General features: G+C 36.0%; 1 protein-coding gene across 2 annotated transcripts in view; it reads left to right on the top strand.

The window, feature by feature from the left end:
* The first annotated feature begins 3,191 nt into the window (after positions 1-3,191).
* Positions 3,192-14,907, top strand: part of LOC127851463 (polycomb protein EED-like) — a 55,858-nt gene continuing 44,142 nt past the window's right edge. For both annotated transcript variants that reach the window (XM_052385254.1, XM_052385253.1), the window contains exons 1-3: positions 3,192-3,297; positions 7,484-7,618; positions 9,673-9,759. In XM_052385254.1, the coding sequence (XP_052241214.1) occupies positions 3,199-3,297; positions 7,484-7,618; positions 9,673-9,759 (321 nt within the window). In that variant the 5' untranslated portion in view covers positions 3,192-3,198. The remainder of the gene's footprint in view (positions 3,298-7,483; positions 7,619-9,672; positions 9,760-14,907) is intronic.

The following is a 14,907-nucleotide window of genomic DNA, read 5'->3' on the forward strand; positions in this document are numbered from 1 at the left end:
TTTTGCTATGAGCAGGGATGTGCGAATAACTGTAAACTTTTGCTGAGCAAGTCATTCATGCTATTATACAGAATTGCAGTTTACCTACATATTTTTCAAAAGGTCAGATAGCTTAATTGGTAGAGCAACCCAGGCCGGTATCATTAGATGGCTCATGGGTGGGTTCGGGTTCGAATCCCGATCTGAACTTCGTAGGTAAACTTGTGGTTGCAAGGCTGGAAACGGATAGTGTGACAATTTGTTTTCGGCGGGGTTTTGGGCTAACCGTTCAGTTCATCAGTTCGTCTAGTCACATGAAACCGTTTAATATGGCCTGTTTGTTGTTTAATTGCTGATTAACATATTTGACACAAATCGTGCAGTCCCGCTTTAACTCCTTATTTATGTTGGCTATATTGCACTTTACCGGTACGCTGCCATCATGGATTCCGAAATTTGCGCAACTTAACACTAATTATAAGGGCTTGGGTTATAGTGCGTACCGGTAAAGTGCAATTGCCCCGGACTGTTTAGTTGCTCTTATCCGCAGATGGTATTCGAACCATATATACTTCAGATGAGTGCAGACATAAGGTGATTTTATCTATTTTACAAACAGCAGCTTTTGTGCGATTTTAAAACAAAAAAGTTACTTAGTTACAAGGACTGTTATGTTGCTCTTATCTGCAGTTGGTTTTCGATCCATAAATGTTTCTTCCCGATTTGTGCAAAATAAGGGTTTATATGAACTACACGGTCGGCAAATTATCACCATTTTACAAACGGAAGCTTTTGTGGGCTTTTCAAACATTGCCTCGTGTGACCTTTTAAACTGCAAATATATCGTTCTAAATCATAAAACAATTTCAATGAAATGTACATGTAATTCTTTGGAAACGTTTTTCTAAGCAAGTTAATCATGCTATTCAACAGAATTGCAGTTTACCCATATATTTTTCAAAAGGTCAGAATAGCTTAATTGGTAGAGCAACCCAGGCCGGAATCATATCTTATTTAGATGGCTAATGGGTGGTTTCGGGTTCGAATCCCGATCTGACCTTCGTAGGTAAATTGTGGTTGCAAGGATGGCAACGAATAGGATGACAATCTGTTTTGGGCGGGGTTTTTGGGCTAACAGTTCAGTTCATTAGGTCACATGAAACCCTTTAATATGGCCCGTTTGTTGTTGAATTGCTGATTAAAGTAATAATTGAAAGTTCATTTCCTTACTTTTTAATAAAAGTCTTTACGAACTCCAGGTTCTTCTGCTAGAAGTGCCTTTAATGATTTAATTCAAATATTTTCTGTATATAAGTTGTGAGTTAGTTTCTTCACGGTGCGTATATTGTATATTGTCATCTAGATTTGCGTGTGTAAAAAAACCGTTAAAACAGGCCGACTTTGTCCGCGATTTACAGGCCGACTACGACCCTGCCATACAATATTTGGATATGGTTAGAATCTGTAGAGGATCTTCTTTACAACGGTACCATTACAATTAATATCGGACGAATAATAATGCATTTATAACCATTTATATCGGTTCCGGGTTTTCTTTACGGCATTAGCGTGTGTAAAAAAAAACGTTAAAACAGGCCGACTTTGTCCGCGATTTACAGGCCGACTACGACCCTGCCATACAATATTTTGATATGGTTAGAATCTGTAGAGGATCTTTTTTACAACGGTACCATTATAATTAATATCGGACGAATAATAATGCATTTATAACCATTTATATCGGTTCCGGGTTTTCTTTACGGCATTTGCGTGTGTAAAAAAACCGTTAAAACAGGCCGACTTTGTCCGCGATTTACAGGCCGACTACGACCCTGCCATAAAATATTTTGATATGGTTAGAATCTGTAGAGGATCTTCTTTACAACGGTACCATTATAATTAATATCGGACGAATAATAATGCATTTATAACCATTTATATCGGTTCCGGGTTTTCTTCTCGGCATTTGCGTGTGTAAAAAAAAACGTTAAAACAGGCCGACTTTGTCCGCGATTTACAGGCCGACTACGACCCTGCCATACAATATTTTGATATGGTTAGAATCTGTAGAGGATCTTCTTTACAACGGTACCATTATAATTAATATCGGACGAATAATAATGCATTTATAACCATTTATATCGGTTCCGGGTTTTCTTCTCGGCATTTGCGTGTGTAAAAAAAACCGTTAAAACAGGCCGACTTTGTCCGCGATTTACAGGCCGACTACGACCCTGCCATACAATATTTGGATATGGTTAGAATCTGTAGAGGATCTTCTTTACAACGGTACCATTATAATTAATATCGGACGAATAATAATGAAGTCATAACCATTTATATCGGTTCCGGGTTTTCTTCTCGGCATTTGCGTGTGTAAAAAAAAACGTTAAAACAGGCCGACTTTGTCCGCGATTTACAGGCCGACTACGACCCTGCCATAAAATATTTTGATATGGTTAGAATTTGTAGAGGATCTTCTTTACAACGGTACCATTATAATTAATATCGGACGAATAATAATGAAGTTATAACCATTTATATCGGTTCCGGGTTTTCTTTTCGGCATTTGCGTGTGTAAAAAAAAACGTTAAAACAGGCCGACTTTGTCCGCGATTTACAGGCCGACTACGACCCTGCCATAAAATATTTTGATATGGTTAGAATCTGTAGAGGATCTTCTTTACAACGGTACCATTATAATTAATATCGGACGAATAATAATGAAGTTATAACCATTTATATCGGATCCGGGTTTTCTTTTCGGCATTTGCGTGTGTAAAAAAAAACGTTAAAACAGGCCGACTTTGTCCGCGATTTACAGGCCGACTACGACCCTGCCATACAATATTTGGATATGGTTAGAATCTGTAGAGGATCTTCTTTACAACGGTACCATTATAATTAATATCGGACGAATAATAATGAAGTTATAACCATTTATATCGGATCCGGGTTTTCTTTTCGGCATTTGCGCGTGTAAAAAAAAACGTTAAAACAGGCCGACTTTGTCCGCGATTTACAGGCCGACTACGACCCTGCCATAAAATATTTTGATATGGTTAGAATCTGTAGAGGATCTTCTTTACAACGGTACCATTATAATTAATATCGGACGAATAATAATGAAGTTATAACCATTTATATCGGATCCGGGTTTTACCATAAAGATTTCCGGATAGTTCCGGGTTTTATACCTCCCCCAATTAAACGATCAAAATGTCGGACAGCGAGGAAAGCGTACAAACAATGCCAATACATGCAAAACGACAAAGAGTGTCGCTGATCAGGCATAATGAAGATTCAGGAGACGACACAGTACTTTTGTTATATTATATTATAATTCTTTATATCGTTGGAATCACATTACTATATTTTATTGGTCCGGCATCGGATAAGTAATTGTAAAACGTAAGACTAAGAAGTCGTAAAATCATTTGAAATATTTGTCTTGTCCATATGAACTGACTCAGAGAGACTTTGATAATTTATGCTGTGACGGCTCTGGGAGTTCATGTGCACCCCTTCATAAACACAACCCTTCATAAACACAACCGCAGTTCTCTGTAGCTGATCAGTGCGCATGCAGCGCATCACTATCTATCTGTCTATATACTAAAGTGCCCTTTCGAGCATTACAGGCAGATATGGACATTTTCGAGCCCGTTTCCTGGGAAGAACCAGTATATGGTGTCTATGGAGGAGATGATGAGAACGCTCCCCGAGTAGGGAGCAAACCTAGTCCAACTTGTTGACGCTCTCAAATATTAAGCTACTTTTTATATTGGTAATATTTTGAGCGTCCAACGGCTGAACCATTCAATTAATGGTGCGAATTTTTCCTTCTTTGTCTATATTGTTGCGCAAGGATTTTGTGCGCAAAATTCAAGCCCCTATATAAGACACTTTATATCAACGGATTGCAATATTTCTCTCTTTCTCAAAATGATCTGCGTGGACATTCCTTGAAACTCCAAACACCTAAGTGCAAGAAGAACATCAAATTAAATTCATTCTCAATAAGAGCTATTTCTTTTTGGAACAGTCTGAGTGAAGAAACTATTTCTGCAAATAATGTGAACCTTTTTAAAACCCGACTGAACAAGGAAAATTGGAACGTCAAAAAATTTGCACCATCATGTTATGCGCACAATGAAATTAATTAGTAAAATACTAATTTGTGAGAAAATTTACAAGAAGACCTTTACAAGACGGGCCAAGATAGCTTCAAAGCTAAAATTTATGGCCCTACTATCCAGGTATCCAGGTAATATTAACATACCTGTGTAGATAATTCATTTCTCGATAATGTTCCGTAAAAATTATGTAATGACACTTTGAATTTTGCATGCCTGATCAATTTAAAGTGATATTATGGGCATCTAACAGTTTATAGGTGTCAATCGCAACCGTTGTTTATTTTTGGTGTTTTCACTTCATATACACTTGTATTTGTTAATGCTGCATCAACATACTAAAACATTATCCCGGAAAGAGAAAAATAATGCATTTTAATATCAACCGTACTTTCGTTTGACAACTGATCATGCATGTACGATGTGATACTAAATTTAGTTTTAGTGCAGATTCATTCATACGACACAAAGACACAACGACACAATTTCGTTTTACGGATCATTTCGGCTTACAGGACTGGATGGGTAACGTAAGAATATTGAATATAAAATATATTTTTATAAACAACTGGTAGCAAGATGAGTTGCAGATAATTGGTCAGTAACCACATTTTAACCAACTCTTTTGACCTGTTAATTCTTTTCAGCTCAATTCAACAGTGAAAAATGCCCATAATATCACTTTAAATCAAACCACTATTCAATTTTAAATATCTCTCGATTCGCTTGCTGTGTAGATATAAATCAATAACAAGACCTCGATGAAAAGCATCTGGTTTAAATACGGAAGAATAAACAGCGTAAAATAAGTTTGCGTTCGTCTGTTGTGGTGCAGAGCGTTACATAGTAAACCGATGTTATTATACTTTTCTGGACTAATTATGCCCTTCTTCGAAGAAGAGGGGGTATATTGCTTTGCTCATGTCGGTCGGTCTGTCGGTCCGTCCACCAGGTGGTTGTCAGACGATAACTCAAGAACGCTTGGGCCTAGGATCATTAAACTTCATAGGTACATTGATCATGACTCGCAGATGACCCCTATTGATTTTGAGGTCACTAGGTCAAAGGTCAAGGTCACGGTGACCCGAAATAGTAAAATGGTTTTCGGATGATAACTCGAGAACGCATACGCCTAGGATCATGAAACTTCATAGGTAGATTGATCATGACTTGCAGATGACCCCTATTGATTTTGAGGTCACAAGGTCAAGGTCACGGTGACCTGAAATAGTAAAATGATTTTCGGATGATAACTCAAGTACGCTTTTGCCTAGGATCATGACACTTCATAGATACATTGATTGTGACTCGCAGATGACCCCTATTGATTTTTAGGTCACTAGGTCAAAGGTCAAGGTCACAGTGACAAAAATCGTATACACACAATGGCTGCCACTTCAACGGACAGCCCATATGGGGGGCATGCATGTTTTACAAACAGCCCTTGTTTAGCATTGTTTTTTTTCTAAAGTGGCAATTAAAAAGTTCTGAAATAAATTACATGTTTTATTTTTATACTGTACATAAATAATATTGATACAGATCGTACAGTATACCGTCCTATGTAACGTAGTATGTAAGTACATAAAACAACACAGACAGGTGCGAAAAAGACATGCATAAAAACTTGCTGAAACGAAGAAGAGTGAATAGAAACTGCACCATGTCTGTTTTGAACATATGCTTATTAAATCAACAAAGATTAGCATACTTGATCTAGTTAGGTAAAAGTCGGTGTTAAATGCTCACGTTAAATAAAATTACGCATACACGTTACACCGTAATGCCTTCTTCTGATTGGTTCATATTTAAATCAGTTTCATGACATGGCTACAGGTCAGTGATTGTTTTGCGATTTAAGCAGAAGTTTAACTGAAGAATTTATGCCTTTCTAACTTCAATTCGACGATATTTGAGGTAAAAATGGACTTCTAAACTAAAACTGAATGAGTTGGTAACGTTATTTTGCAATTTTACGCAAATTGATGAAAATTTTAACTTTTTCCCGATGAGATGTTCCAAAGAATTTAGCCCATAAAAAAAGTATCTCTAAATTCTTTGTGTATTTTATAAATGAGACTAGGAGCGAACCCATGAACTTCCGATCGCTAGGCGGACACCTCATCCACTACACCACCGTGACCTCCAAGCACTAAACAGACGTCGTTCTTGACCAATTAAGGAAAGCGATGAATAAACTTCAAAAACACATTAAATTTACTTGAATGGCAACCTACAAACATTATTCTTTGCAAAGACCCTTACAAACAACACACTATTCTTGTTAACATTTTAATGTAGAAATTTAGAACAGTGTAAATATTCAAAAATCGTTTTCTACTTGGGCTGTATCATAAACCATGATGTACAAAGGATTGGTGTGGTGTGACCTAATTGATAGCAACACTTTAAGTCTGCAACATTGCTACATTTTCCAATATGGTTTATAGAACATACTAAAAAATATCAAATAAAATAAAAAGCAATTATTTCTTACTTTAATGTTACCATTTGCATGAGTTTGTGATTTAGACAGGCAAACATTGATATGTTTTAACAGTATCATTGTTCCTTGGCCCTTGCAGTGGTATTCAAATTTTGCTTCTTTGGGCAATGGACAGCACATTGCAACTCTCAGCAACCCTTTGGGTTATAAAGCTGAGTGTTAAATTATGGGAACTATATATTTGTCTTTATTAGCAGTATAACATGTTTATATTCTATGTTGACAAATTAAAATGTTAGCAGCAAATGTTTAAATATATACCATTCAAAGTAAGTTAGAGGAAAATAGCTTATACATATATACAGGATGCCTCATATCTTCGTCAAATTTTTGCTGAATTTAGTATAAACCAAAACCAAATAAAGCCTTCATTGAGAAAGGTATTTTAAAGTTATTAAATCAGAAAAATATGTATATGTTTTGAGAAGCGGAGTGGGGCTGAAATTCAAATAAGGGCAAAAAAATCACTGACTTCACATGTATATTATCTATCCAAATGCTGCTGGTGCTTGGTACAAGTCAATGCTAGTTAATTTTAACGTGGCTTCATTAAGATAAAGTGCATTTGTATTTGAATGTGTGAAATAAACATAAATATTGTATCATGTGAAACAAATATATGAGCCTATTTCTTAGACAACTCGCTACATGCATGTACATTAAGTGTTTTCACGGATAAGCCTGTGCAGTCCACACAGGCCAATCAGGGACAACACTTTCAGCCTAACTGGATTGTTTGCAAAACACATCCTTTAAAAAAAATATCCCAGAGGCTAATGTACAGGCTTATCTGGGACAATACAATTCACATGCTTTAAGCCCTGTTTTCTAAAAATGAGACCAGTTCATATATTTATTACAGGATGACGTGTCAAGCACTGTGAGTACCCTCCAAGATGACTCCCTGTGTGACACACCCTCCAGCATTGCCTCACGCTCAAAGGCAAAAAAGAAAACTAAACCCAAGCCAAAGTTTAAATGCTCCAACTGGGTTAAGGTAACGCTTAAAATTGGTAGACTGGAAATTCACTACACAAAATACATAGTTTAAGAAATGCTTGATTAGTCATTGGCGGCTCGGGTACTGCTTAAATGTACCCTGGTTACTCTTTAAGTATACATTAATGTAACCTGGGTACGGAAAATATACTCACACGTAACCGGCCCATTTAGACAATACCCAAGTTTTATTCCCACCCAAAATATGATTTCGTAAAATGCGCTACAGAATACGAAACAAAATTCTCTTTGAAAAAGAACTTCCTCAACATGCTTTTTTTAGCAGGAGTTTCGATAATATAGAGGCTATTTTACAGAATATTGACATAAATATGAACATAATTTATTTAAAGAAATAGCTGACAACAACCAATCCAGCATAAGAAATCGCGGGTATGTTTCAGTATATTTTCCGTACCCGGAACATTTAAGTAGAACCTGAGCCGACAATGGCCAATCAAGCCTAATTAACCCAATGCTAATTTTCTTTAGATAAATGTTATGATAAAGAAATTCAATTTTTTTTAATGTATGGCATTTTAATTGGTTTACAAATGGGGTTGTATTAGCAAAAATAACAGTACATGTACAACATATCTTTCTTCAAAGTGGGTTGTTTTTCCATGTTGTTGCTTTTTACTTTGTGAGTTAAAGCCAGATTTAGCCATGAACATTTATTTTACACGACTTTCTTTCCTGATCATTGTGATTGTATTTGGCACCATTATGTGATTGTATTTGACATCATTATGTGATTGTATTTGACAGTAGTATGTTCAGTGTTTTTTTTCATTCAAAATCGGGTCCGGTTACCGGACCCATACCCAATTGAAAAAGTATATATTTTTCCCAAATGTGAGCTAAAAATTCCGAATGGAAGGTTTCAAAAAACAAAAAAATTTTTTTTAGATCTCAATATTTTGTTCATCTCCCATCCATATAAGATCAACCTTAGTAAATATCATACTGGTCACACTTGTATCCTCAGTTTTTAAGCATTTGTTGGCAAAACAACAACAACACTAATTTCCCAATTTTAGTCAAAACACCGCAAATTTTTCCCAATCCAAAGGGACCCGGCCCCTTTCCCAAAATGGTGAGAAATAAACACTGATGTTACTGTATTTGACACCATTATGTGATTGTATTTGACACCATTATGCAGTGCTCCAGATAACATGCGTAAAGGCGTAAAAACGAATAAGATTTAAAATCTTTGCGTAAAGTTACACATTGAAAAAATAAAACACGAATTCGACATTTTGGAACGTGCGTAAATCTTCCAGTAGCAAATTATATATGGTAAACATTTCATCCCGGTTCTGACTCGTCGAGGCGCTCAATTAAAACTTACAACTTTAAGTCAACGTCACTTTGCTGTGAGGAAGGGCCACACTTAAGAACGGTCGAAAGGCCAAACAGTCTCTATTCTGTTCTCCTGGTATTACAGGCGAGTCATTACTGTTTATTGTACCTTTTTAATTACACTTATCGAAATTTTTATACACAAGTAATATACAATATACCTATATATACCTTTTCAAAATGTCATTAAAATTAAATGTTAAATATATATTTTTGATATGACTTTAATGGCGACGGCGACCAAATTGCCATTATGACCTAAGCCGAAGTGTCAGTGATTGTTTTAAATAAAAAATCAAAATGGCCGACCGAAGCGGTGTATCGAAGCGTGGAAGGCAAAAAAAAGCAAGATGAGCAAGATAGATGTGGGGTCTTTTGAGCCAGAAAAAGCTGTCCGATTATGGGAAAGCAAGAAACGGAAAAGAAAGCCAGGCTTTTCCAAGACTATAAACCAAAATGTTGGATTGTTGATGTGTCAAAAACAAAGCATAAAAATTATTTGGTAATATAGTGTTTAGAATTAATTTTATAAATAGGGGGTAAAATAAGAATTAATTTTCGAAATAGGGAGTAAATAAGAATTTGACCAAATTTTTATCTGGAGCTCTGCCATTATGTGATTGCATTTGACACCATTATGTGATTGTATTTGGCACCATTATGTGATTGTATTTGGCACCATTATAGGAGGATCACAAGAAACCGCTGTTTGGAGTCTTGTTCAACACATTTGCTGAGGATCCACTGTTGTTTATCACCGTTGGACACAACAGGGTAAGGGCTACACACTTGAAATCTAGATGAGGTTACAAACCAGGGTTTTTTTTTACTAAGAAAGTGACGCCAATATTCGGCGTCTTCCCCTACCAGAATTTTTTTCCCCTCAAAATACAATTTCCCCTCTAAGAATATCATTTTTCCCAAAAATATAATATTTTCCCCTCAAAGATATTTTTGTTCCTTTGGGTCAGTCGACACTTATCCAATTTGTACCACGATCTCGCTCTCTCTCTCCCGACGAACACACAAATCCGAGAACCCCAGTGATTCTAAATATAGCAATTAAATAAATATGTCATGGAAATTTTATCCGGGCAACTGACCGCAATAATCACCTGACTATTTCACTGGATTCCATTCTTGTGCGAGTAGGGTATTTCGTCAATTAATTACCGGAAACCAGTCAAATTTTCATCCGGGTTATAATAGAGCCAAGGTGTAAACGTGAAAACAGAAAAGATGTCTCACAATTGGCGTTCATACACGAAAAAAAACAAACGTTCAGACTCGGCAAATACTAAACCCATCGACGCATTTTTTAAGAATGATTCATCAAAAACCGTTGAAAGCCAGCAGGATTCGAAGGTAATCGACATCGAACATTATGAAAGTGAAAGTAGACAATTGGCAGCTGTCGCACTTTCCCCTTCCAATACTGTAGCAGATATAGATAGTCTACCCATTAATAATGAAACTGAAATATCAAAATTGACATCGTCCTCCGGCCTCAGTACAGAAAAACAGTTGAAAACATTTCCCATAATTAGATCTACCCCTGCAACTTTATTTTCCAAGCCAGACGAAACGCAACCAAAACGTGATAGTCGTTCTTTCAATTCTCAAGTATACGAATCCCGATACCCATTGCTATATCACAGTCAAACTAAACATGGATTTATGTGTAAATATTGCGAGATATTTGGATCCAGTAGTGACCCAAACATTTCCTATGTCACAACTGGTGCTGTATTAGGGGACAATACCTCTAGGAGACTTGAAACTCACAATAATAGTGACAGAGACATGCCTCTGTAGATTAGTTACAGAGATTGAAATAAACCATTTTTTTTCCCCCAAATATGTCTCTTTCGCGCTCTATTTTCCCCTTTAACCAAGCGTCCAGCGTCTTCCCCTTTTTCTAAAAAAAAACCTGCAAACATTTTATCTTATAAAGGGACTTTTTGCACAGTTTAGTAAAATGACAATTTTCAAAATAATTGTCATACATTCATAAAAGCATGTACACATTATGTCTATAATGTCCCATCTAAAAGGATTACAATTGGTGGGTATATGAAACATCACTGTGTACTTGTTAACAAAACCCAACCTTGTCATATAACTTGTGTGAAGCTTCTTCATGAAATAATTCTTTCTACATCTTATTTAAGAAATGCTGTAGCAAGTTGTTCAGAGTTATGGTGATAGGTTAGTTTACAGATTAAAGTCAAAGACAACACATTTCACGGGTCACCCCTTGTTGTTATCCCCCGCCATCGGCAGAGGGATAATGTTTTGGCATTGTCCGTATTTCCGTCCGTCAGTCCGGAGCAATATCTTGGAAGTGCTTTGGTGGATTTCATTGAAACTTGGTATGAGTATATATATGGATAAGAGGATGGATGATGCACGCCAAATGGCATTGTACACCATCTGTTAATAACAGAGTTATGGCCCTTTGTATATTGAAAAAATGCTTTTTAATATAAGCTTAGAGCTTTATCTCCATTAACACATGAGCCAGAGTCATGAAACTTGCCAAAGCTGTTCTCAATCATCTGGGGGTGCTTCACATTCAACACCCATAATCCTAGAGGGTAAAGACTGCAGGGGTTTCACTGGCCCAAAAAAAGTTCTCCCCACTTTTTCGCGGCTTGAAAAATGTTGGTTATTCCAATCTTATTAATATTAAGACAACACAGATAACCAAAATAATATAATAATGTTAACATCAATGTATTATACAGGATGCTGCATAAATGTTTCAAAATTAATTATTTAAACATAGAATCACACCAATGTACATCATTTGAAAGGGAAAAAGAAATATAAAAAATCAGAAAATAAAGCATTTCACTTCAAATTGTTACAAAGTTATATTCGGTCATTTGGACATGATATACATTAGCTTCTGTTGTTAAAACGTTTTCTGTAAGTGGTGGATGATTTCCAGGTTCAATTAAATGAATGTTTTTCAGGCCTATTTCCTGACAGAAAGTCCCAGATAATTACCACCATCCATTCTAGTTGCATGAAATAACATAACACATATTTTTACAAACTATCAACAACAAACCAACACATAAGTGTCCCTATCTTTAAATGTCAAAATTTTAACATATCCGAAATATAGTACATCAAGTGAATGATATACTTTTTATTTCAGAAATTGTTGGTATCTTAATCAAATTATATCCTTCCCAGAACATTATAATAATGAAACTATTAAACAGAAATGCTCACAAATACCTGTTGAAACAAGTTTTTATTAGCTCCACTGGCCAAAGGCCAGCGGGGCTTATGTCATGGTCCTGTGTCCGTCGTGTGTGCATGCGTGCGTCCATGCGTGCGTTAACTTTTTCTTTAAACATCTTCTTCTCCTAAACTACTGGTCCAAATCTGATGAAATTTCTCAGGAATGTTCCTGTGGTGAACCTCTTTCAAATTTGTTCAAATTATGCCCCTGGGGTCAAATTTGACCCTGCCCCAGGGATTCAAAAAATTGAAAATTTGCTTATATAAGGCCTATTTTGTGCAAACTTTAAAAATCTTCTTGTCCATAACCATTGGGCCTAGGGCTACCAAATTTTGTATGTAGTGACATCTTATAGTCCTATATCAAGTTTGTTCAAATTATGCCCCTAGGGTCAAATTTGACCCTGCCCCGGGGGGTCAAAAAATTGAACATTTGCTTATATAAGGCCTATTTTGTGAAAACTTTAAAAATCTTCTTGTCCATAACCATTGGGCCAAGGGCTACCAAATTTGGTATGTAGTGACATCTTATAGTCCTCTACCAAGTTTGTTCAAATTATGCCCCTGGGGTCAAATTTGCCCCTGCCCCGGGGGTAAAAAAATTGAAAATTTGCTTATATAAGGCCTATTTTGTGAAAACTTTAAAAATCTTCTTGTCCATAACCATTGGGCCTAGGGCTACCAAATTTGGTATGTAGTGACATCTAATAGTCCTTTACCAAGTTTGTTCAAATTATGCCCCTGGGGTCAAATTTGACCCTGCCCTGGGGGGTCTAAAAATTAAAAATTTGCTTATATAAGGCCTATTCTGTGCAAACTTTAAAAATCTTCTTGTCCATAACCGTATGGCATAGGGCTACCAAATTTGGTATGTAATAAATGACATCTTATAGTCCTCTATCAAGTTTGTTCAAATTAAGCCCCTGGGATCAAATTTGACCGTTCCCCAGGGGTCACAAAATTGAACATATGCTTATATCGGGCCCATTTTGTGCAAACTATAAAAATCTTCTTGTCCATAACCATTGGGCCTATTTCTACCAAATTATGTAGGTAGTGACATCTAATAGTTCTTTACTTAGTTTGTTCAAATTATGCCCCTAGGAACAAATTTGACCTTGTCCCAGGGGTCACAAAAATGAACATATGCTTAAATAAGGCCTTTTTTGTGCAAACTTTAAAAATCTTCTTGTTCTTAATTATTGAGCCTAGGGCTACTAAATTTGGTATGTAGTGATATCTTATAGTCCTCTACCAAATTTGTTCAAATTATTCCCCTGGGCTCAAATGTGACCCGGCCCCGTGGGTCACAAAACTGAACATATGACGTTTACCAGTGGAGATTACTGCGGCTGTTTGGCTGTGACCAACAACAACATCAACATCTTGTAAACATGAGATAAAACCCTGTCATTTAGAGCCATTTTAGGTCAGATGGTGACTGCCTACAAAGGCATTGAAGTAAGAACATGTGTTATGAATGTTTTTCTTAATAAACTGAAAAAAGTAGGGTTTTATTTAAATATGTCTAAAGTGACCATATATCCGGATGAAAATATTTTGGATGACATGTTAATTTCATGTCTTTTTTAAAGTGTTAAAACCAGTTTAATAATATATTATTGATTTTAAAAACACAGCTTCCATGAACATAATTATTTCAAGGAAAGTCAATATATGATACTGCACGGTAAACTCAAACTTTGTATCGAAGAGAAGGTGTTGAAATTAATGAAGTGCAATGTTCTTAACTATCGTATATGCTGCTTTTTAATAACTAATGACTCATTGTTCCATTTGTGAATCGTGACTGATCATGAATTGTTGAAATGATTGTCAATTGCTCAACAATCCATATATATTTCTGACCATTTTATAATTTTCTTAATATTAGTTATGAATTGATCTTAGAAGTCCAATGTATTACTTAATTAAATACATTTATAAATATAAAGAAATAATCTTTAGATTATCATAATATTCTCAGGCTTGTTGGTCTTAGGGATGTGTGGGTTGATGAGCAATTTCTCCTTTTATCACAATTCTTTCTACCCTACCTGATCATTTCCTTCATATTCCATTTTAATTCAAATGACGTCTGCAACCTCTTTCAAATTGGGAAAGTCCAAAATGTGTTGTTTGGTAAAGGGTTAAGGAATTTTGATTCCTATGGGTCTTGTGAATCTGTTTCAAATCAAATGCGTAGATTTGATCTTCAGCATCTAAAAATATGTGAAATAGAAAGAACGACAATATCTTTTGGAGAGATAAATGTACCTACGTTATAAGCAAAGGACCTGTGCAACAATTCCCGGGCTTTTTTGTCTGTTTAGTTAACACGGTAGTAACTTTTTCCATATATAAAAATGCTCATCCTTCCAACTTTAAGCGCCCAGTGGGACGAGGGATAGAAAGAGAAAGTCACACGCTTGAGTACATTTCAACCCATGCGCATTACACGTTTTTTTCGCAAAGAAAAAACAGTGGAGCAATGCAGGGCCATCATGGCCCTCTTGTTTGTTTTTGTGGAGAAATTAAATGCTTTTGCCAGCCCCATTGTTTTGATTTAAAAAATAGCAGCCCTAATAATCATTATAATTATTGATCGTCGTGACAGTTTGTCCCCGTGTTACTTAATTTATTGCTGTATATCATAAAGGAGCCGTT

Source organism: Dreissena polymorpha, chromosome 11, assembly GCF_020536995.1.
Source record: "Dreissena polymorpha isolate Duluth1 chromosome 11, UMN_Dpol_1.0, whole genome shotgun sequence".
Classification (NCBI taxonomy): Eukaryota; Metazoa; Mollusca; class Bivalvia; order Myida; family Dreissenidae; genus Dreissena; species Dreissena polymorpha.